Source organism: Myotis daubentonii, chromosome 1, assembly GCF_963259705.1.
Source record: "Myotis daubentonii chromosome 1, mMyoDau2.1, whole genome shotgun sequence".
Lineage (NCBI taxonomy): Eukaryota > Metazoa > Chordata > Mammalia > Chiroptera > Vespertilionidae > Myotis > Myotis daubentonii.
In genome coordinates, this window is record NC_081840.1 from 5027180 (window position 1) to 5050759 (window position 23580).

General features: G+C 56.5%; 1 protein-coding gene across 4 annotated transcripts in view; it reads right to left on the reverse strand.

The window, feature by feature from the left end:
- Window positions 1–1067: 1067 nt before the first annotated feature.
- The window catches only part of BCL11B (BCL11 transcription factor B), a 92133-nt gene continuing 69620 nt past the window's right edge, over window positions 1068–23580 (reverse strand). For all 4 annotated transcript variants that reach the window (XM_059686140.1, XM_059686135.1, XM_059686123.1 and 1 more), the window contains one exon: window positions 1068–5870. In XM_059686140.1, coding sequence (XP_059542123.1) covers window positions 3832–5870 — 2039 coding nt within the window. In that variant the 3' untranslated portion in view covers window positions 1068–3831. The remainder of the gene's footprint in view (window positions 5871–23580) is intronic.

Here is a 23580-nt window from a genome sequence, read left to right on the forward strand (position 1 = left end):
AAGCTACTTGGCTTTAAAGAGAGAGAGAGGGAGAGAAAGAAGAGAAGAGAAGAGAAGAGAAGAGAAGAGAAGAGAAGAGAAGAGAAGAGAAGAGAAGAGAAGAGAAGAGACGGGAAGAGAAGAGAAGAGAAGAGAAGAGAAGAGAAGAGAAGAGAAGAGAAGAGAAGAGAAGAGAAGAGAAGAGAAGAGAAGAGAAGAGAAGAGAAGAGAAGAGAAGGAAAGAGAAGGGAAGAGACGGGAAGGGAAGGGAAGGGAAGGGACAGAGAGGGAGAAAGAAAATAAATTAAATGGAAATGAAAACAAATAAAGAACCAACAGTGGAGGATGGAGAAGACACATGGAGAGGGAGAGATGGAAAGGCACCGAGCCCATCCCAGGCCCTAGGCATTCGGACACAGACGGGATGTAGCTTTCGGACAGAAAAGCAGCAGAGCAGGAAAGGGTAACAGGCCAAGCCTCTCCGTGGAGTGAAAGGCCCTCCTGAAAGCCCACTCACGCGCTGGATTCAACAGCAGGTCGGGTCACCTGCGCGCTGCTGCTGGGCCAGCCCCTTTGCAGACGCTTCCTGTTTAAGGTTTGGTCAAGGGCTAAGGAAAGGTCAGTTTGCATTTCCTTCTGCTCTGCCGGGCGGGAGAAGTGGTGGTGGTGACTCCCACGGCGGGGACTGGGGAGACGGAAGATGCTCACTCGCTCTCTGCTCTCTCTACACTGACCCCTTACAGATGGCCTCTTAGAGAAAGGGAGGACGCTGGGAAATGTTTACAGAAGCTGACTTCTCCAATCCACAGGAATAATGGATTTCCCATCGGGTCTGCTGGGGCCGCGCCAGGGGGCCTGGGTGCAAGGGAAGCCTGGCTCCAACACTTCTCCGTACGGGCCGATTCCGTCAAAAAAACACACACCGCTCAAATGATTGTGAACCAAAGCATTTCACGACTTCCTTTTGCTTCTTTCCCTCCAAGGTTGTCAGACAACCCTTTTTCTCCTGTACAATAGGACTGAACATACAAATTTTTTTTTGCAATATTTTATCCTGCCAAATTAAAAAAATATATTATGGCAGCCTGTTTTTGTTTTTTTTCTTTTTATTTCCAAATTCACTAACAAAAAGGTACATTAAATCCCTTTAAAAGGACAAGCTTACAGTTAAAAAATTACAAGCTCCAGTAAAAATACAGCAAGTGCCTACATCATATGAACCGACCAATATATCCATTCCAGAGGGAGGTGGGAAGAGAAAAATAAGTACAGGTCAGGAATGATTTTTTTTTTCTGCAAAGCAATAACAATATTAAGCACTTTTTTTCTACATACTTTTTCTACATGGTGTAGCAATCCCCTTTTAATCCCCAAATACAAGTTTCTATACATTTTTTTGAAATAAAAATTCAACACCCAAGGCAGAAAAAAATTTACTAAAACTCCAACTTTACAGTTACTGTGACAAGAACAAATTTATAGACCCACCATTTAAATTTTACTGCAACATTTTCAAGGAAAAGAAAAAAGGTGTTTTTTTTTTTCTCGTTTTGTAAAATGCCCAGGCATTCTCGATTATTACAAATACTGGTCCACTTTTACAGTAATCAAGAAATTTTAATATATATAATATATACTAAAACCCCATCACCAAAAGAAACAATATACACACAGCCACTGTGGCATCTTTTATAACCTATTAAGCAAAACTTTGTGGGGGAAAAAAATGATCTCTCCAACACACATACACACAATTTTTGTTACCCTTGTATGTATCCAATACTGTAAACGTATTTTTAAGACAGAGTGCACTAAATTTACCTTTAGAAAAAAAATTATCCATTGTTCCTGAATTGTTTTTTTGTTTTGTTTTGTTTTTCATTCAACGATATCAACTTGTCACTTGAGTTTTAATTCAGCAGTAAATCACTTCCACTCCACATCTAAGCAGCGTTGTCCCACAAACAAAAGGGGGCTGAGGACCTTCAGCTAACAATTGTATGTCCAAGGTTGTGCTGGGTTTATTTCTTCACTCGATTGGGTCTGATGGCATTTTTCATGTCCTCTATCTTCAACCGGGATTTTTTTAAAAATCGTATTGAAAGTAAATGTGGCTTTGTTTGTGTCTAAAGAACGTACTTTTCTCGTTTTACGTTTTTTTTAAAAAGTCTTTTCGTTTCAAAAAAAAAAAAAAAAGTTTTGCATTTGTCTCAAGAGACTGAAATAGGAAGATCAGTTTTCAAGGCACTCACATCAAATCGAATGGCAGTAGAGAGACTGTCCAATAAGTTATTATTTTATGTCGTTCTTTATAGTGCCAGTATTGTGAATGCCACGCTTAGCAACACTGACACTCAATCTCAGTCGTCCCTTATTTAACCCACCTCTGGGCCAAAGAGAAGAATATGCTGCAATTTCTTGTTTAGAAGCCATTTCATTTAAATGCAAACAAAAGCTTTAAAGTGCGGGTCAACAGAACTCAAACATCTAACCTCGTGGGTTTAGTACCTTCCAACCGAACGGGAATGCTAAAAGGGGAAGCAGCGCCGGGCACCTTGGGATGGGCCTTCCCCTGCTTCCTCAGGAAAGGGAACAGAAATTCCCACGGTCCCACCCTCCCCCACCCCGGGCCTTAGAATGTCACGTGTGCATGAAATGACAACGCTAACTTCCCTCCAGTCACCATCAGGGCACTTGTCTGCTTGAGAAATGACCAATCATCACTATCATGGGCAGCAACGTCAACGTAGGACTTGGGATTTTCGTGGTGAGGGTGATAACAAGAGAGAGAGAGAGAGAGAGAGAGAGAGAGAGAGAAGCTGGCAAGCCAGAAGAAGCCCAGAAGAACCTGGCTGGTTTCTTCCTTTCTGTGTCACTGCAGGCCACCACCATCGACCCCAAAAAAGGTACCCTCAGCCGACGTTAGCCTGTTCTATGGCACATGGCTAAGACGGCATCCCAGGGTATGTCTCCATTTCTAGGAGGGGGTAGTGTCTGCTGGTAATGCACAATTTCAGAATCCTCTGGGGCCATTCCCCGGGTAGCCCTCAAAAACTCCTGTGTCTCTGGCAGTGTGCAGAGTTTTGGGGGCCTCTCCCCCACCACTCCAAGTTCACCCCTGTTATTCATGGAAAGCCTGAAATCAACGCAGAAAAGGCCCCTGTTTTCTCAGGACATCATCAGTGCTACAGCTCCACTCCAACTCTGAAACAAAGTGCTACAACTTTAAGATTGTTATCCGCTGTACATCCACTCCCACCCCACCCCATCCCCCCCCCCAAAAAAAAATGCATGCCACTTTTTATTTCAGGACCAAAAAAAAAAAAAGGAGTAAAAAAAGTAAACAACTTTAAAAGTCATTTAAGTGTTGGCTTCTTCACAAGAAATTACACATGCTTAGCTTAAATTTCAAAAAAGCAGCGCCCTCCCTCCCAAATTATAATTTAAAAGCTATGCTTCCCCTCTACATTGCTTGCAAGTCGTTGCTCAGGCTTCTACTGGGTTTTAAAAAAAAAAAAAATGAAGAAGGGATGGATACCCAACAAACTCTTTCAAAGGAATTTAAACAGAAAGAATAATAATAAAAAGTACCTGCACATGCCAAAAAAAAAAATTACAAAACCCAATAAATACAGAAATTATTGCACAGTTAAAAGGCTCCACAAATTTGACTCGGGTTTCCATAGGACTTCGCAGACACAGGTTAGGTTGGAGAGCCGCCTCCCCCTTCGGCCCCAGGGACACGCGGGGGTGCTCGGTGGCGGTGACACGGAGGCAAGTGTCAGGTCAGCATTCTGTCGCTTGGCAACGGTTCCACTGTACAGGGGCGGGGGCCGGCCCGCGCACGCGCGCTTAGCTCCTCTCGGCCTGCTCGATTTTGACGTCGTTAGTCAGCAAGTGCTCGCCGTGCCACTTTTTCATGTGTTTCTCCAGGGTGCTGTAGACGCTGAAGGGCATCTGGCAGATGTCGCAGCGGTACACCTCCTTGCCGATCTGCCCGTGCGTCTTCATGTGGCGCGTGAGCTTGCTGCTCTGCGCGCACGCGTAGTTGCACAGCTCGCACTTGTAAGGCCGCTCGCCGGTGTGGCTCCGCCGGTGCACCGTCAGGTTGCTGCAGTTCTTGAACACCTTGCCGCAGTACTCGCACGTGTCGCTGCGCCGACCCTCCTTGGAGCTCGGCCGCCCGGGCCCGGGGCCGCCCAGGTGCGGCGTGCTGCCGCCGCTGGCCGTGCCGCTGCGCCCCGACAGCCCGCCGTCCAGCAGGTCCCCGGGCGGCGTGGAGAAGCGCAGGCTGCCGTTCTCGGACGAGTGCTCGGAGGACGTGGCGAAGGGCGACTGGCGCGCGTCCGTGAACCCCAGGAAGGGGTCCTTCATGAAGTGCCGCGACGCCGCGTACCCCACCAGCCACTGCGAGTACACGTTCTCTGACGGGATGAGCGCGGCGGGCGGCAGCTCCAGGTCTTTCTCCACCTTGATGCGCTTGGCCGCGCTGTTGAGCCCCGGGCTGGGCAGCGGCGCCGGCTTGCGCGGGAAGAGGCCGGGGAAGGGCTCGGCGCCCGGCACGAAGCCCCCGCCGCGCCCGTTGACGGCGCCCCCCGGGCCCGCGTCCCCGCAGCCGCCCGCGTCGTCGTCGTCCCCCGCGTCGCCCGCCGCGCGCTTCAGGAAGGCGCCGCGCTTCTGCTTGTCGGCCAGCAGGTCGCTGTACTGCGGCAGCGCGCCCAGGCCCACGTTCTCCATGACCTTGCCCAGCACCAGCGCCTTCTCGTCGGCCAGCGCCTTGGCCGCGCCGCCCAGGCCGCCCGCGCCCGGCACCCCAGCCACGCCGCCGCCGTTCTCCCGGTTGCGGCTCAGCTCCGAGTCCATGCTGAAGCTCGACTCGGGCCGGCTCTCGTTCTCCAGCAGCAGCTCCTCCTCCTCTTCCTCCTCCTCCTCTTCCTCCTCCTCGGGCTCGTGGCCCAGCGACGGGTCGCTCTCGTGGTGGCGGAAGTCGCCCCCGGCCTTGAGGCCCTCGCCGGCCAGCTCGCTAGTGCCGGGCTCCGGGGAGCTGGCGGCCGAGAGGCCGTCGTCGGAGCGGCCGGTCAGCGAGCCGGCCTTGTGCATGTGCGTCTTCATGTGGCGCTTGAGCTTGCTCGCCTGCGAGCACGCGTGGTCGCACAGCTGGCACTTGTAGGGCTTCTCGCCCGTGTGGCTGCGCCGGTGCACGATCAGATTGCTCTGGAACTTGAAGGTCTTGCCGCAGAACTCGCACGACTTGCTCTTGGCGGGCGGCTGCGGCGGCGGCGTGCCGCCGGGGGGCATGGGCGGCAGCGGCGGCGTGCTCAGGAACGGGGACTTGGGGCTGGGCTGGAAGGGGTTCAGGAGCCGGTGCATAGGGTTGCCGCGGCCCGGCGACACGGGCGGCGGCGTGGAGCTGTTGCCCGCCAGCTCGCGGAGCCGCCGCGAGAAGTCCATGGCGGGCGAGTCGATGGCCATGGGGTTCAGGCGCATGACTCGGTCAAAGGCACTGGGGTGCTGGGCGACGAGCCCCATCTCCTCGGCACTGAGGCGGTGCGGGTCCAGGTGGTGGCGCGGGGGCGGACTGAAGAGCGGCGGCGTGCCGGGCAGGCGGCCCTCGCCGAAGCCCGGGTGGTCCCGCAGGATGGGGCCCGTCATGCGCAGCAGGTTGAAGGGGTTGCTGTCGCCCAGGAAATTCATGAGCGGCGACTGGGCCACGGCCTCGGGCCCCAGCGGCGGCGGGATGGTGAGCCGCGGCGTGAGGGAGCTGCTGGCGGGCCCGGGCTCCAGGTAGATGCGGAAGCCGTGCGTGTTCTGCGCGTGCTGCAGCAGGAACCACGCGCTGGTGAAGGGCTGCTTGCATGTTGTGCAAATGTAGCTGGAAGGCTCATCTTTACCTGGGGAGACACACGGACAGAAAGGCAGAGAAGAGAGCGTGAGAAGCGGCGCGGGGCGAGCCTGCGGCGGGGCCACGGCCCTGGAGGCGCTTTCTGCAAGGCCCAGGCCCGCAGTGGGGCGACCCTTGGGCCAGGCCCTAGGTGTCCGTCTCCAGCTGGCTGGGCGCTGAAGAAGCCCGTTGTGTGTGGGGGCAGGCGGCCTGGCAAAGCCAGACGGGCCACAGGACCTCAGCTAATCCAACTCCATTGGCCTCAGTTTGCGCCCCTAAAGAAAAGGTGTCCTTGTTCGCGTCTGCTCAGAAGCCAGAGGAGATGTCTGTGAGGATGCCTGACTCCAACAATGGGGATGATATCAAGGTTGGACTGCATAAAGGGTGCCCTGCCCACACCGGCAACTCTCTGGCGGAGGGGCGGGGGGAGAGGTTGTCAACCAAGGCATGACTGACATTGAGACCCGATAATTCTTTGTCGTGGGGGCTGCCCTATGCACTGTAGGATGTTCAGCAGCATCCCGGGCCTCTACACCCCCCCTGCCCACCCCCACCCCCAGTCACTAAGATAAAACATTTCTCCAGGCATTACCAACTGTCCCCTGGGGGCCAAAACTGAACCCCCAAACCCTTTGAGAACCACTGATGAGGCAATATTTGCTCCAAGGAAGTTCTAAGAACACAAGTCAGACGGAATCACCTTGCAAAGGCTTTTTTAAAAGAAATGGCTGCCTCGTTTGGGATTTTAACTCCAGGAAATTCTAGGGTTTCATATATCAGCATCTGTGCAGAAAGCGCTATCAAACTTTAACGTGGACGTGCAGGCGCAGAGGGAATTAGCATGCGATGAAGATTACTACTGTGTGACAGCTGCCCGTCCGTGGCCTCACACACACTCTAACCATAACCACTGTCTGGGGTCGGCCTCCACAGACCCCCCAGAGCGGGAGGGGGCCACTGGCCTACATGAAGTCCTTTGCCAGAATGTTAACTGAATGGAAGACTGTCAGGCCCACCACAGCAGTCGGGATCAATGGCGGCACGCATGGGTTTGCTCCAAACTGGCTCTGGTGGGGAGAAGGGGAGCACTGGGTACAAACTGTCACAGACCCTGATGGCACTGAGCCAGGGTGGAGTCTTGTCCGTCACTGGGGCAGTCATGGAGCTGAACGTTCCGTCCAGAGCCCGTCCTGTGGCTGCCCCTCTCAACCTGCAGGTGAGGCTGCCGCCTGTCCTACTGCTCCTCACACACAGGTCAGCGCGGGCAGGCCCTGCCTTCCACCACCAGATCTACTCGCTGGCCGGAAGGAACGGGGAACAGGACATCACAGCCACGATCTGGAAGAACCCTTCTGCTTTCTCCATCTCCCCTGTACCTGGGAGATCCTCACGCTGAGAAAACCTGGCAACCATGCTGGGGACCATAACCAACGTTAGTAAGTTGATGGGAGGTACAGTGGGTGCAGAGGGAAGGAGCCATTCCACCGCCCCCCCCCCCTTGGCCTGGTCCATTGAAGGACTTCTGAAATCCTGTACAGAGATTCCGTTTTTGTTTTCCACCCATGAATTATATTTCGGGGGGGCTGCACCCTCAGCAGGAAAAACCAAGGGACTCAGGCCCAATGCCGTGAATTCCACGCTGGTAGGTTAGGCTTGACGACTCCTGAGGGGGCAGGGCCTCCTGAGCCACGCAGGGTGTGCGATGTCACCGAAAAGCAGGCCAACCAGGGCGCAGGGGGTCGACTCTGCCAGGCCACAGAGCTGACGGGGCCAGAGCCCCACCTCGGGCAAGCGAGGCCAGCTTTGCGGGTTTGCTGTGCTACGGGATCATTTCACTCTCGTCTCCTCTGTCGTGTGTGCGCGTGTGGTGGGGAGGAGACTGCTGGGGAGGGAGGCTGGAAAGAAAAGGGAAACTGATGTTCAGCTTCACCTCGCTTCTCAACAGCTCAAGGAGAACCTCTGAGCGAGACGCTTTCCTTTCTCCAGGGCGTCTGGGGACTTCAGTTCCTCACGCTGGGGCCCCAGGAGCATCTGTGGTGGGGGACCTTCCCAAGGCCCCGGGCAGCATGTGGGGGTGCAGGGCCTCACAGCACCCCAGCACCCCCTTTCTGCATGCCACTCAGCTAGACAGGAAGTGCCGCTTCCTCGGAGGCACCATCTCCCATCCTGGCTTATTAGTTACTCTCCGTGGGAGACAGAACTGGCTACCTCGTGCAGACTCACGGGAGAGCGGGCCAGAGGCCATATTTATAGAGTCTTCCTCAAACCCTCTCCTGGAGCAGGATAAATAAGTAAGAAATAAGAAGCAGGTCGATAAAAGTTCTTTCTGACACAGCAGCTAATAGCAGAGACGAAGGGCCACACCCCCCAAGGTCGTAGGGCTTCAAATTAAAGGGCGCCTCCCTGCCTTCACCCGGGCTTCGGCCATTCATCGAGCCCCAGCACCAGCAGCCCCTCCCTTCCCCCACTCTCCCTTTCCACCATCGGCATTTCCTTGGGCATCTCCAGAGCACTCCTGTTTCTTGCACTGACGGCCACGCATTTTCTAGAAAATTCTATAGCTAGCCAAAGACCAGTCAGAACTCCGAGGCAGGCTCTGCAGGCGAAATGGCCGATTAAAACGTTTTTTAAAAATCAACTCAAGATGGCAGCGGCTGGGAAACGTGTAGCCACAGGTCCCAAACAGCTCAGACGTTTCCACTTCTCCTTTAAAAAAAAAAAAAGAGGGGCAGGCACCTGTCAGTCTCTAACCGGGCGCGGCCTGGGAGGAAGTCACCTGCCCGGAATTCACCATCGGGCGCATCCCTCAAGGCGGGTTGCTGGGCCCCTCGTCACGCTGGGGTGAGCCCTTTCTGTTCCTGCACCCGGAAACGCCTGAGCTTCCTGGACTCCCCCCCTCACCTGGCAACACTCACCCGGCGCCAGCCTTCCCGGGACCGGCAGCTTCTGACTTTAAAACCCTCGGGTCCTCACAGGCCCTCCCAGACACCTCTCCCCGCTTCTTTTTTAAATAAAATGTTCATTTCCATTCCCACCTCATGGAGATCTCCCGCCCAGAATCGCCCTGAGCACTGGGGGTCTCACACTTAAGAACTGAAGGACGTCAGAAAGTCTTTGAGAGCCACGCGGAGCATTTTTCTATCCGAAACCTGGCGGCACACACGGTCCCGGACGGCTCCTTGGCAAACGCAGCAGCAGACCCTCGGGGAGAGGGCCACCCCTTCCCCTTTGGGGACCAGAGGTTTCCTCGCCAGCACCCCGTCCTGGAGCTCAGGGCCACCTGCCCGGAGGTGAACTGGAGCCTCCATGGGTGAGGACCGCCCGCCCCCCCCCCCCCCCCGGTGGCCCAGACAGGACCCACCTCCCACTGGGCTGCGGAGGTTCCAAGCTGCCACGCGGATGCCTGGGTTATTCTGAAGTGACTTCCGCAGCAGCGTGGAGCTCGGCCTCCAGCCCTGGAACTGTCCGCTGCACTGGGAGCGCTAACCCAGGCTTGGTGGCTGGAGCCCGGGGCCGCCTCTTTCCTCGCTTCCCTCCGGCCTCCTTCCTCACACGTTGTTAAGGTCCACGCTGGGTCTGCTTCGCTTCGCGGGCTCTAAAGGGAGCCCCCTGTGTTTTTCTCAAGTTCAAAACCCTCCGTGACCTCTCAGCAACGACCTAGCAGTGTGGGTTCACACCTCTGCCTCGACCTTCCCAGCACAGTGAAGTCAACCAGGTCCTGCAGTGCTCGAGCCTCAATTTCCTCATCAGTAGAATGGGAACAACACACTGGGGGGGGGACCAAGCAGGGCCCAGTACGTGGACACACCCTACAGAAGTCCCCGCTGCCATGCGGATGTTCGGGTTTGGGGCTGTGCATGATTCATGTGTGTTTTATTTTTGTTTTGTTGATCCTCACCTGAGGATATCTTTTTCCATTGCTTTTCAGGGAGAATGTAAGGGTGGGAAGAAGGGGGAGGAAGAGAGAGAGAGAGAGAGGGAGAGAGAGAGAGAGAGAGAGAGAGAGAGAGAGAGAGAGAGAGAGAGAGAAAGAGAGAAGGAAGGAGAAGAAAGAAAGAGCGAGAGAGAAAGGAGAGAGAGAGAGAGAGGAAAGGAAGGAAGGAAGGAAGGAAGGAAGGAAGGAAGGAAGGAAGGAAGGAAGGAAGGAAGGAAGAGAGAGAGAAAGAAAGGAAAGAAAGAAAGAAAGAAAGAAAGAAAGAAAGAAAGAAAGAAAGAAAGAAAGATGTGAGAGACACACATCAACTGGCTGCCTCCCTTCGGTGCGCAGGCCAGTGCTCTAACCACTGGACACACTGGCCAGGGCTCGTTGGTTATTGTCCATCTCGGACCCAGCACTGGGTGTTTCTGGGATGCCTGTTGGTGTAGCTCTGGCAGTGATAAAACGCTGGAGGGATTCTAATGCAGCCCACCTAACGCACGGGAGGCTCCAGGGAAGCCGAAACTTGCAAACGTTGAGGAAACATCATTTTTTATTGTGATGCTTGGGAACAGACATCCAACTGGACTCCTGCAGAGAAATGCTACTCTCCCTCTGCTATTAAAGTTTTCTCTATATTGATTTCAAGAGAGGAAGGGAGAGGGAATATACAAACATCAGTGATGAGAGAGAATCACTGATTGGCTGCCTCCTGCATGCCCACACTGGGATCGAGCCTGCAACCCAGGTATGTGCCCTTGACCAGAATCAAACCGGGGACCCTTCAGTCCACAGGCCAGCGTTCTATCCGCTGAGCCAAACCGGCTAGGGCTGTTAAGGTGTGTGTTTTAATGAGCATTTAAATAATTTCCTCGTCAATATGCCAGTGACTCTAATCGTACCAATAAAGGTATCAGGGACGACGTCAATAAAACACACACCTTTACTGGAGTTACTCGTGGAAGAGGCCATCGCTAGGGGCCGAGTTTCCCGTCTCCCACCGAGGCCAAGCCACCCCGTTGGAAGGGCAGCCTGCCTGCAGGGCCTGGGACCCAGGCTGCCCGGTCCTCCAAAAGCTGGAGGCCAAAATCGGAACCAGGCCCTCTGCAGCGTGCGCCGCGTTTTACAGCGGGTCTGGTACGTGCACGGCCGCTTCCTGCTGCTCGCCCGGTGTCGGGGGAGGCCAGGCCAGGGCTGCATTCCTGCTGGCGGTGCTGAAGCCCAGGACGGCAGAGGCCCCAGCCAGCAGGGGAGGCTTCCCGGCCCCAGGCTCCATCTGCTGCTCAGCGCACAGCCCCGCCCAGGCCCGGTCACTCCCTTCACACTTGTCAGGGCCTGTTTCCCAGTGAAAACAGTGGAGAGAGGTTCTGTGTGTCCTCCCAGTGAAGGGCATCGACGGTGCTTTGATGGGACCCAATCCGGTTCCCCCGCAGGCCCGGCCCCTGGGAGACCTTTCACAGGGCGAGTGAGCCTGAAGGGCACACCATGCACGCAGCACCTGGTGGAGGGGCCGTGAGATGCCAGGCAGCCAGGTCAGGAGCAGGAGGCTGGATCCCGGGTGCCCTGTGGCCGGCCCCTTCCCCTCCCTGGACTCCACGGTGCCCAGTGCCCACAGAAAGGGCCTGGGCCTCTGACCCACCACCCAATCTAGGACAGCAAACATCGCTGGTCTCCACAGTTCCAAATGGCAGCCATTGGCATCACCATCCCCCCTTCGATGTGGAGACCCCTTCTCAGAAAGTTTAAAACCATCTCCCCTCTCAGGGTCCCAGAAAGAAAATGTCAACCAGCGACCTTGTGGCGGGGGGGAGGGGGCCTTTGTAAGTTTCATATTTGTGTTATTTCTGAACACGAACGTCTAGGGAATCTCTGACCATCGCTGCTTGTTCTGAATGCGTTCCATCAAAGGCAGCCTGACAGGGAGAGGTGGCACTGGGGACGCCCAGTCACAGCAGGAACAATAAGCCATCATTACAGCCTCACCACAAGCCGGCCCACGGCTGAGTGCAATCAACCTCACACCAGGCTCCCGACAACCCTGAGGTCGGAACTGTCATCAGCACCATTTCACAGATGAGCAAAATGAGGGTGGGAGGAGGAAACGGTCTGCCGGAGGCCACGCAGACACTGCTTCTGAGCTGAGCGTTACGCTGTAACTTAGCCTGATCGCCTGGTCAAGAGTAAGAGTGTGAGGACCTGGGGTCCCCCGAGCCCAGGGACCTGATGGCGTAGGACACAGCTGCGTGTGCCTGGTATGGGACCTCTGCTTCCAGCCCAGGTGCTAACGAACACGTGGAGACGTGTTGCTTTCGGCTAGAATGTCAATAACTCGGTGAAATCGTGCTGATTATTTCATGGGCACGTAATAGCTGCCCTTTGTTGGGAGGGCGCTGGTGCTGGTGATACCGGGGGTAGCACTATCACAGTGAATACACACTGTCCCTGGTGATGAAGCACTGAGCCTGCCTCAGCTGGCAGAGTCCACACCCCTCCCTCCGTGCCCGTGGCAGACACTACCAATCGCAGGGAGGAAGCAGGCCGGGGCTTGGCAGGATTCGGAGGGTCCAGACCTGCCCTGGGCCTCCTCCGACTTGCATCACCCGACTCTGTCCTCAGGGTCACTCGACACACGGTGGCCATTTACAGCAGCAATAAAGGACACTCGGAGACCATAAGTAAGTTGCTCAAGGCCACATGATTGGTCTTGGGTTATTTATTAAAACGGACTGTCTGGGCCGGATTCCAGCTCCCTGCGGACAGGGATCGACCAGGTCTTGTCCGCTGCTGTGACGCGGGCCACCAGCACGTCCTTCAGCACTGTCGGTGGCCCGTGTGAGCGGAGTGTCCTGTCTGCTGCCCCGGGCTCTGTGTCACTGAAGTCATCGCCATTGGGAGAAGGTCATCTGCCTGATCTGGGTGAACCTGACCGGCTCCAGCCTGCCTTCCCGGCGAGGCCAGCTCCAGCTCAGCCCTCAACGAACGGCCCCACTTCCCGGGCACGCCAGGCACAGGCCCCACCCGGCACACCCAGGCTTTCCACCGGCTGCATGCCCACCACCGGAGCATGCCGGGATCCCGGGAGACTCCCGACAGACGGAGCACCAGGCCACCACCAGCGCCCACCTTGCAGCTGCCCTGGGCAGAGTGGGCGAGCAGGCCAGCGATGGGCCCGAATCACCGAGCAAACTGCACCTGCTCCCCTGGAGGAAGCCCGGGCACTCCGCCTTCGGCATCCAGCCAGACTCGCTGCCCACCCCTGCCCCGGCCACTCCCCATCCCGGCCCTCTCCTCGGGGCTGTGCACCTTCACACGTCCGTGCACCTGCCATTCCAATGCCTGGACACCTGCCTTTCCTTCCCTCCCCCCACACATCTCCTTAGACCCAGGCCAGGCAGAGCCCGACGCCTCCCACAGCATTCTGGGAATGCTGCCGGATACGCATCACCAAACGCATGGTCAGTTCAGCCTTTGACTTTGGTGTGTTCAGCTCACATCCAACCTGCACGTGCCAGTGTGGGCATCTCGGGTGGACACTCACTGTGACATTGGCAGATGGGTTTGAATCCAAATTCTGTGGGGAAGTGGAAGTAAGGCTCATCACAGTTAAGGGAGGGGCCCAAGGTCACGCCACCCAGTCTGAGGCCAGGCCAGGGTCTGAGCCCAGGCGCACACCTGGCTGCTGGCTGCCCCCTCCACTGCCACGGCAAAGTCTGCCACAGGGGGCGCTGAGGAGGGGCCTGAGGCAGCCATTCCGGCGGCGGCACCGTGAACACCAGTGGGGGCAGCGATGGCAGCTGCAGGCTTGCAGGAAACGCCGCGGGTCCCTTGGCCAAGAGGGCAGCGGCCTCACACAGTGAAGAAACCTCGCTCAGCCTCAGCATTGTGGGGAGTCCCTTCACCCCCCAGTGTCCATGTGGCCAAGGGGAGCTTTGTGCTTCAGATGCCTGGAGTCAGCTCGGGCGGGGGATTGGGCCCTCAGCCTTCATCGGAGCCTCAACCCAAAGCCCTGCCGTCCCCCGACGGCCAACTGTGCACAAACACACCCGTCAATCCCGCCTCCAGCCAGAGACGTTCCTGGAAGTGAGCGGACCGAGGAGAGCTGACCGTGCCCCTGTGCTCCAGGGACATGCCTCTCTCACGCACTCCCTCACTCACTCACTCCTCACCCATCCAGGCCCCACGTGCTGGGTGCGAGCTGCCAGAGGCCCCGCTGACCCGCCCTCCAGGAGGCCACAGGCGGGTTCGGGCTCGGGGTGGGCTAAGCTGTGGACACACAGGGTTCTCCGGCAGAGCAGACCCTGCGGAGTGAGTTCAGAGCGCCCGGGAGGGAGGCAGGCAGGAAACCCTGTGTGCAGAGAGGTCGAGCGGACACAGGGACAATGGCACCTGCCCGCCAGGCAGGACAGGCAGGTGGAAGGCCCAGCTTGAGCACAGGTGAGGGGCCTGGGCTCACAGACAGCAAGTCTGTTTGCTGCAAGAGGAGGCGGTGAGGGGGACAGGAGACGCAGGCAGAGGGGCTCACATCTGCGAGAATTCCCCTCCCGCATTTCCCTCCGGTGCAGCCCCTGCTCGTCCATGGGGTGCCCCGCGCAGGGCTGTCCTCGCTCCCCCACGCGCACATCCGAACCCAGGGCTAAACGTGCCTGTGAGGAACCTGCCCTGCTCTCTGGGCCCTGCTACTTCTCCTAAGATGCCAGGAGGGACCCGGGACCACAGCCAAGGTTACACTACCCTGGCTGGCACCCCAGAAACCACTGCACGGTCATAGAAAAAGGTGAAAGGGCCTTCTCAGCCCCATTCACACGTGTGCTCCTCCCTCCCTCTGACCTTTACTCCACGAACGAACGTACGAAGTGCCAGGCCCTGTGCTGGGCGCAGGGATGCCGAAACGTCTGCCCCCATGGAGCCAGCGGTCAAGGGCAAGAGGTTAACGCATCCACATGCAGCTAGTGAGAGCCCAGGCCACAGTCACCGGTAAAGGGTGTGCCACGTGGTCTAGGACCCAGAGGAAGGAGAGACCAAGAGCCTGGGAGGGTCAGAGGGATTCCTCCCAGGAGGAGACCCCGAAACGGAGTTCAGGGGGAATGAGTCTGTCGCACAGAGAAGGCCCTGGGGTGGGATCCTGGAGTCGGGAGGAACTGGAGGTGCAACTGAAAGGGGCTTGGGGTTAGCCTGAGGAGGCTCTGGAATCAGGCAAAGATCAGCTGGAAGCAGATCAAATTCCATTGTGTCAATTCTAGCACAAGGGGGGAAGGAAGATTTTCGAGCCCACACTCAAGACGACTTGAGTCATCAACTGCTCGGTATAAGGAGACCACAGTGCAACAGGAGGATGGAGGATCCACTCTTCTCAAACGGGGAGCCCATTAGGCTCAGAGAAATGAGATGGGGGTGTGGAGGGGAACCACAGTGGGATCTTCAAACCCAATCGAGGAGGATCACTGCCCTCCAGGGAGCCTCCTACCTCCCGGTGGTTCAATGGTCCCGCCCGGCCTCTCAGCCTAACCCCCAGGAAGCCACCTTCAGGCACGGGGCGGTCCAGCCTCTTAGTGACACAGGCGAGAAGCAAACGGAACCGCAGCTGCAGGCGCCGAGCACCCCGATTTCCCCAGGCTCGCTGTCAACTGCTCTGTTCTGTGGTCAGACCAGGTGTGCAGTTCAGGCTGCAACAAAGCAACGTCGCTGACCGCGGGGTACTTCGGGGGGGCGGGGTGAGAACAGCAGTGTTTGCCACTAAGGTGGGGGAGCCAGGGGCAGGACACACGGAGCGGCTTTAAATGTGGTAACTCGTGTACGACATTCTCGGAAAACCAGGCCTGTTTCTCTAGATCAGCGGCCGCCAGCCGGTGGTCTGCGGAGCACTGTGGTCCGTGAGGCCCGAAAGGTTGGCGACCGCTGGTTTAAGGAAACCTTTGGAGCAGCGGCCGCTAACGGGTGGTCCAAGGATCGCCGGTGTTCCGTGAGGCCCAAAGGATTGACGACTGCCGCTGTAGAGCAGTGGTTCTCAACCTTCTGGCCCTTTAAATACAGTTCCTCATGTTGTAACCCAACCATAAAATTATTTTCGTTGCTACTTCATAACGGTAATGTTTGTACTGTTATGAATCGTCATGTAAATACCTGATAGGCAGGATGGTCTTGGGCGACCCCTGTGAAAGGGTCGCTCGACCGCCAAAGGGGTCGCGACCCACAGGTTGAGAACCGCTGCTCTAGGTCATCTTTATAGCGTTTTCCCCTTTGCATAAGGCACTCGAATCTGCTGGAAATAATACATCCTCCCTGGAACCGAGGGATGCATCCTCGGGGTCCCTTGAGCCTGGCATCCCTGAGAAGGACCTATCTTTTCCAGTGTGTTTGAGGGTTCTGTTCCCCTCACCCCAACACCCTCCCCCCCCAAATATGGGGTTTTCTGAAAGGTAGATTCTGGAACTCTGGGGGCAGGAATTTAGCAGAGAACGGGAACAGGAAGCACAGAGCCAACCCTCGCTATCATTTAATGGGAAACGGAGTGAACTAAGGAATAAGCAGGCAAGAGGGCCGGAGAGGGCTGCAGGGTGTGCGTGCGCACAGGCGTGCTCACCTCCTCCGGGTCTCACGCACGCCTGCCGGGGACACAGGAAGTCTGCCCCCCCCCCCCCCCGCATTGTTCACAACTCCCTTCCCAGGCAGGCCTCCGCCCTTGCCTCCCTTAAACCCACACAGATCTCCACGTTCCACCCCAAGAAGTACTGCAGGGGCAGTAAATCTCGTGTTAATGGAGTGTACGTTTAGGTCCGAGGAGATAATTGACGTTACGGAGAGCCTCCGCCCCAGCGCTATAGGTTCGCGAATGCAAAAGGGACTCGTTACGGGCGCACCACAAACAAGTAGTAATATATGTATATTGTTCTGAGTGGCATTACAGCCAAAGTGTTCCGGTCCGCGGGGATTGATAAAACACAAGAAAACAGCAGACATGCACTTGTAAATTTGTCTCATTTGTCTCTGAAGTTAAAGGTTATTCCCTTGTTCTGAATTTGTAATAAAAACATGCTGGCCCAAGCTTTGTGGAGAATGTTTGAATATTTAAATTGTGTATAATGATGGGCAATTACGGGGTAAAAACTGGACCTTCTGAATGGGGGAGTGCCGTGTGGATGGCCCAGTGTTTTCCCGCCGATGACTCATTAATCTTTAATGCGTCGCAGGCGCCTTCCCCCAAAGGGGTACGGGGACCGTTCCCGGCCGGGTCCCTCCCCCCACGAGCCAGGAACCAGCCAAGCCTGGGTTTGCCAGGGCGAAAGGGATTTTTTTTTTTCCTTTTCGTTTTTCAGTTTTGTTTTCTTAAAATTGCATAGCACATCTCTCCAACCAGGGGCACAGACACAGGCCATGGCCCCTCGAGGGCACAGCACGAATCTCCTGTGCCCCCATTGGGCACCCCCCCCAGGAGGGCAGGGGGCTGGCAGCGAGCCCCAGCTGTGCCCACGGTGGCACATCTCCCGCTCAGAGCCGAGGTGCCCGCCTGGCCCGCCCAGGTTAACCAACTGCAGCGTTCGAGTAACTCCAGCCAGCTTGTCACCAAGCACAAAAGTCATCAGCGAGTGAATGTTCTTTTCTGCACCACAATTAAGACGAATCAATACGACGTGCCACAAATGGTATTTTACTCTCAATAAGGACTCGAGCTGAGTTTATTCAGAATATTTTAGCGCCTCCCCGGGGGATTTGGGGCCTACGCAGATGGCAAATAAAGTACTCAGCCTAAGGCTACAGCACATTATGGTAATTCTAATGTCAGATGTACTTTAATATACAGCTCTATTTAATCACCCCATTATTTCACATTTCCATATGAAAAAACCTGCGGCACTCGCCGCGCTGAGCCTCTGCCGCGGTGCCAGCTTCCTCCAGCCGCCGGCAGCCGGGCGATGGCCACCCTCGCCAGGCGCCGCTGACAGCGGCCGGGTGTCAGAAAATCGGAGCATCCGGAGATGTGCCGACAGCCATGGGAGGTTACAGGAAACAGAAACCTAGCACCCCCACCCCCGCCCAGGTTCACACAAAAATGCAGGGGGGGGGTGCGTGTGTGCACGCATGTGCTAGCACATGCACACACACACCAGGTGGTAGGGAGAGGATCGCACCCGTGCTCACTACATGGTCCCCCATCCAAAACCCGTGAGCCCAGCAGGGCGGCTGGGTGGCCCAGCGGCTCATGCCCGTGGCCCACAGGGACGGCGCCAGCTGGTTCTCATGGCACTGCCCACCCCACGCCCAGAAGGCAGATGAAGGCAGCAGCGACGCCAAGGGGCAGGAGGCTGTGCCCATAACAGAAGAGGAGGGGAGCGCTCCAGGAGGATGGGGGCTGGCGGCCGGGGGCTGCAGCCCAAACTGACCGCAGGATCTGCACCAGGGAGGCGGAGGCCCAGAAGCCCGGGCCCCGGGGAGGGGGTCCTGTGAGACCCGAATGGCCGCAGCACCTCCAGGCTGGCTGGGCCCGCCAGCTGGCGGAGAGATGCCGGCGGAAGCACGGGTTTTGGCTGAGCCCAGGAAATCACTCTCACGCTGTCACGCGCACACTTGGCCACGCGGCGTTCCAAGAAAGCCCAGCACGGAACCCGCTGACCACCCAACTCTAGGTTTCTCCAAAGATGGGTTTGCTGATGGATGAAATGGCACCTGGCACCTGACCCTGTAGGGTGTGCCAGTAATGAGTCAACGCGAAAAGCCACAGAATAGGATTCTAGCGAATGGTTGCCGCGTATGTCATCAAAACGAGGCGCTTGCCTGGAAGCAGGCGAGGCCCCACTCCTCACACGGTAAAAATCTTCCACAGGAAGAGAAGAGAAAGAGAGGGAGGACAGGAGAGAGGAAGGAAGGAAGGAAGGGAAGAAGGGAGGGAGGGAAGGAGGAAGGAAGGGAAGGAGGGAGGGAGGGAGGGAAGGAAGGAAAGGCAATGAAGTCCTAACATAAGTTGCCCAGAATACTGGCAAATTCCTCAAAATTGTCCATTGACCAATATCATCAGTTGCCTAATTCTGGGAGATTTGTCTTATAAGCTCAGCACAGGAAATGTTTTCAAGAAAAACTTCCTGATTATTGGAAGGGGTGAACTCTGGCCACAACCCTGCCTGGCCATTTGGAGTCAGACAGGCCACCTCCCCCGGCCCCACCCGCCCATGGCCACACCTGGTCAACCCTCAAACCAGAACGGTCCTGGGACTTCTTTTTAAAATACACTTTGGGGGGCAAAATTCAACACTGGGAATTCATTCTCAATTTCCAAGTCCTTTGACCCACCCTGTTATTATTATTTGTCAACCTAAACATAGAGGCTAACATGACTGCTCTCCAGGCCTTTTACTGGTTGTCAGTTTGGGAGAAAATAAAAGGCTAGACCAGCAATTCTCCCCTGAGGACTGGGTGCCCTCCTGGGGACTTGGAGCCATGTGCTAAGATGGTTCTGATGCCACCCTGGGAGGGGGTGCTGCTGGCACCTTGAGGGTAGAGGCAGGGGTGCCGTTAGGCAGCATGTAGCAACGAACTACCCGGCCCCAAAGCCGAGTGCTGGGGTTTCACGGTACTGGGCTCCCTTGTGTGCACTTCAGCTTGAACCTGCAGAACAGACTGCAAGAGAAATGTTCAAAATTGGGGGTAAGGCAGAGAGGGAGAAGGGGTGGAGATGGAGGGTGGAGAGAAACTGAGAGACGGGTAAGCGGGGGGCGGGGTGGGGGGGTGCTGACATCATTTACTTTTGGCAAATAAACGAACTGTGGAATCCCAGTCAATCTCATCACTATAGCAATCATCTGCATTCCGGAGTGGCCCCGAGCTGTGCAGCGGGGCCTCCTGGGGAGCTGAGCCTTAAGCGGGGGACGCCAGCCTGCGGGACGCCAGCCTGCGCAGGCTCAGGAGCAGGCGCTGTGGCTGCGCCCCCTCCACGGCCACCACCAAAACACCTCCCTCCAGACCGGGCCCGGCCCCCAAGGCAGGGAGGGCAGGGGCTGCCCTAGATTCCGCTGCTCAGACGTGAGTTTTGCAACAGCAGCTGCAGGAGACGAAAACCCAAATATCCTTCCTGAAGTCAGAGAGATAAAACATAATTTCTGCTGCGTACGCCACTCTTAGGCTGCAGCCACACTTATGCGGGGGGGGAGGGGGGGGCGCGGGGGGGAGAATGACCACGCAAGCCTTAGTCAATTTTTTTTTAACACGGTCCGCAGAGACGACATAAAAAGTACGATTAAGGGCCGCTCAGAACCCCAGGGCCTCCGAGAACCTGCCTCCTCCAGAATATTTTTAGAACAATCGCTGGAGTGATTCTTCTTAGTTGTAGAAACACTCCGAATCAGACAGTCAATTTTCCCCCTATCTGCAGAAGTGCGCTGGCTCGGCCGGCCGGCTGCGTGTGTTTGGCTTGGCGGCGGTTCACAGCGCTGTCTTGGCCGCCTTTCCTTGGAGCGCGCACCGTGAACCTGGCGCTCTGCACACAGTAGCACTTTCATTTTAAGCGCCCCGGCCACGCTCCCCTAATAACAGCCTGGAAGCTGCAAGCTCCTGTCAGGCCAGCCTGGGAGTGGGGAACAGAGCCGGGCTTTCGGGGGGCCCTCCCCCCACACTAGGGAGCATAAACCGGGGCTGCTGCTCTCAGTCAAGCTGTTAAAAGGCGGAAAATAAAACAATGCCCGCACGCTCTGGGGACGGCAGCGGGCCTTCACCTCGCCCGCCCGCCCGCCTGACCGCCCAGCACACTCCCAGGCCCAGCCCCAGCCCCAGGGCGCCCCCCCCCTCCTTCTTCCAGAACCTGCTGAAGTTTGGATGGGAAGGGACACAGGGACTTCAGAACCACACTGGGGCCAGGTCTCAGGACTAAGAGACGGAGCTGCATCTCCTGCTCCCAGCCTTGGCTGACCAGCAATGGGTGAGCTCAGCACCCATCCCGAGAGGCTAAAGCATGCGTCCAGACAGCGCCCAACAGAGGAAGCTAGTGATTGCTGAGAATGAGAGAGTGAGTGAGTGAGTGAGTGAGTGAGTGAATGAACAAGTCAATGAATGAATGTATGAATGACAGCAGAGTGGGGCTAGGAGGGAGGAGGAGGAGAGGGACCACTCTCCTTCCCTGATTAGTAGCTGTGGTCCCACCCTCCCCGTTAGGGCAGTTGTCACTCAGAAAAGGGGCTCCCAGGTCCAGTTCCCGCCCCTCCCTGGCGTCAGGCACTGCAGTTATTTCGGCCTCTTCGAGAACGGGCGCATCCCCACTGTCTCCGCTTCACAGGCTCCCCTTTCTTCCTCTCTGTGTTGTTTACAAAGGTTTCATTATGTTTTCAACTCATCAGAAAGGCCCCGCTAATACACAATTAACATGTGATTATAAAAAAAATTAAAATAGCTTCCAGAAGAAGGAAATGTAATTAAGTAGAGAATGCTTTTCAATAAGTGCTTGCTTTAACCCATTGTCAGAACACAGGCTCCGTTCGTCCACAATGCCTGAACAGATGCCAGGGGCAGAATGTTAAAAGCAAGTAAAAAAAAAAAAAAAAAAGACACAAAAAAAGGAACATTATTTTCTGGGGGAATAATACGCATGGGTTTGGCACCGCGACGTGCGTGCGCAAGAACTCAGATCCCGGCTGCAGAGGGGCGACCCGCCCCCAGTCCTCTCCCCACCCTCTTCTGCAAGAATGTCTCCCTTCTACACAGAAAGTAAGTGATTAAGCCCAAATCTAACGCAACCAGGGTGGCTGAGTGCAGAAACAATAGGCAAACGCGCACATTTACAAGCCCCACGGCTCACAGGCGTTCCGTCCAGGTCGGAAAGGGGGCCTTGCTCTCACCACTTTCTCATCAATTCTGGGATCATTTTGCTTCCAATCCTGTGGGCCAAATTTCAGAGGGGGATCGGTCTTGAAAAGCCCCAAATCTAAAATGGGTTTCTAACCTCATGTTCAAGAAGCTCGCTGACCAATCAGAACATGTTGTCACTTCCCCATCGCTGCAGCCACCCCAACCCATTCTGTGAGCCAGTGAGCGCCAGCCGTTGGTTTTACTGGCCACAATGCTTGCCAATGAAATGAGGGCGCTACGGTGGGCTTCGATGGTTTCCGCCGATCACTAGGGCCCCAGGAACTGTAAATTCAACGGGTTCCCACGAAGATGGGACAGGTGCGAGGAACGTGTATGTCCCCGCACACAAAGCATCCGGTCTTCACCTTAATTCTCCCAAAGGTGACGGAGAAGATGCGAGATCGGTGGCAGGGCTGCCACGCCGGCCACCTGCCCTCCGACCTTCCAACCTGAGCACAAAGCAAATGCCTACCCGGCCGGCGTGGCTCAGGGGTGGAGCGTCGCACTATGAACCAGGAGAGCACGGTTCGATTCCCGGTCAGGGCCCATGCCCGGGTTGCGGGCTTGATCCGCAGTGTGGGGCGTGCAGGAAGCAGCCAATCGGTGATTCTCTCTCATCACTGATGTTTCTTTCTCTCTCTCCCTCTCTAAAATCAATAAAAATATATATTTTTTAAAATGCTCCAGGCCCCAGACTGCCCCCAGCAGCAGAGGTGACAGTGAATGGCCAAAACCGCACCGAGCCGCCCAGGCTCCGGAAACGCGCCCAGGGCTGTGGGCCCGGCCTGCCCAGGAGCTGGGCTCCCGGACAGTCACTCTAGCCCGGCGGTCAGGGAGCAGGGCCGTGTCCAGCATTCTGTCCTCTGGGCCACTCAGGACACTGTCCGGCGCGGCCCCATGAACCTGAGCCAGGGACCAGACGCACTGGTTCCTACTCCCAGCGCGCACCCACTCCGAGTTCTTAGCTAAGTGACGGGGACAAGGTGCTCAGCTCCTCTGATCTGTCCTTCAGGGTGACGTGCCCATCTGCACAACGATGCCGAGAGGAAGACAGCTGCTCTGCGTCTTTTAGGGAGAAAAGTGAGATTCAAAGGGTTTGTGTGGCCGGCCCGAGGGTCTGTTCTGCAAAGGAGCCCAGACCCAGGCCTGGAAGATTTGGCTCAAGAGCCTGTCGTCCTAACCGTGAGCCGACTGCCCTCAATGTCAGTAACCCCGGGAGCCGCCAGACCCGCCCGGCGCACCCGTCAGCAGGGCCGAGTCCCCACCCCATGGCACCCCCACAGCTCACAGATCCCCACCTGCCCCTGAGGATCACATGTGCCTAAGAGCACCCACACCATGAAACAAAGGGCTGGCCAGCAACAAGCAAGGTCCACCCAGCTCTCCCACAGAACCAGCTGGGGAAACTGAGGCTGCCCAGCCTGAAGAAAGGCCTTCCCAAGGTCACACACAGGTTGAGGGAGCCGAGCCCTGGCTCCCGACCCAGCCTCCTTCTGAGTGCCCCTGGCCAAACACACCACTGGACCAACGCAGCCGGCCCACTCGGACCCAGGCCTCCTTCTGGAAGGAGAAGAAGAGAAGCCACGGCAGCTCCCCTGACATTCCCCATGTGTCCTTCATGGGGGTGCCCCAGGAACCCCGTCTCACAGATGAGACCAGAACACTGAAGGCAAATGACACACCCATAGCCTACAGTTCCGGCCCAGCATCCTGTCCTCGCTCCCTCCCCCCCATAACTCCCCTCACTCCAGGACCCAGGACACGTCCCTGGGCCACAGCACCCCAAAAACAATGGCTTGCCCTCGCCAAGCCCTTGCTGAGGAGTCTCGGTGTGTCACTAACCCTTGCTAGGCTCTTCACCTCAATTCCAAAGGGAGAATCCATGGCTCAGAGAGGTGAAGTAACCTGCCTGAAGCCACACAGCTCAGACGCACCCGAGGCCTGTAGTTCAGATGGTGCTCAAAACCAATGTAAATAG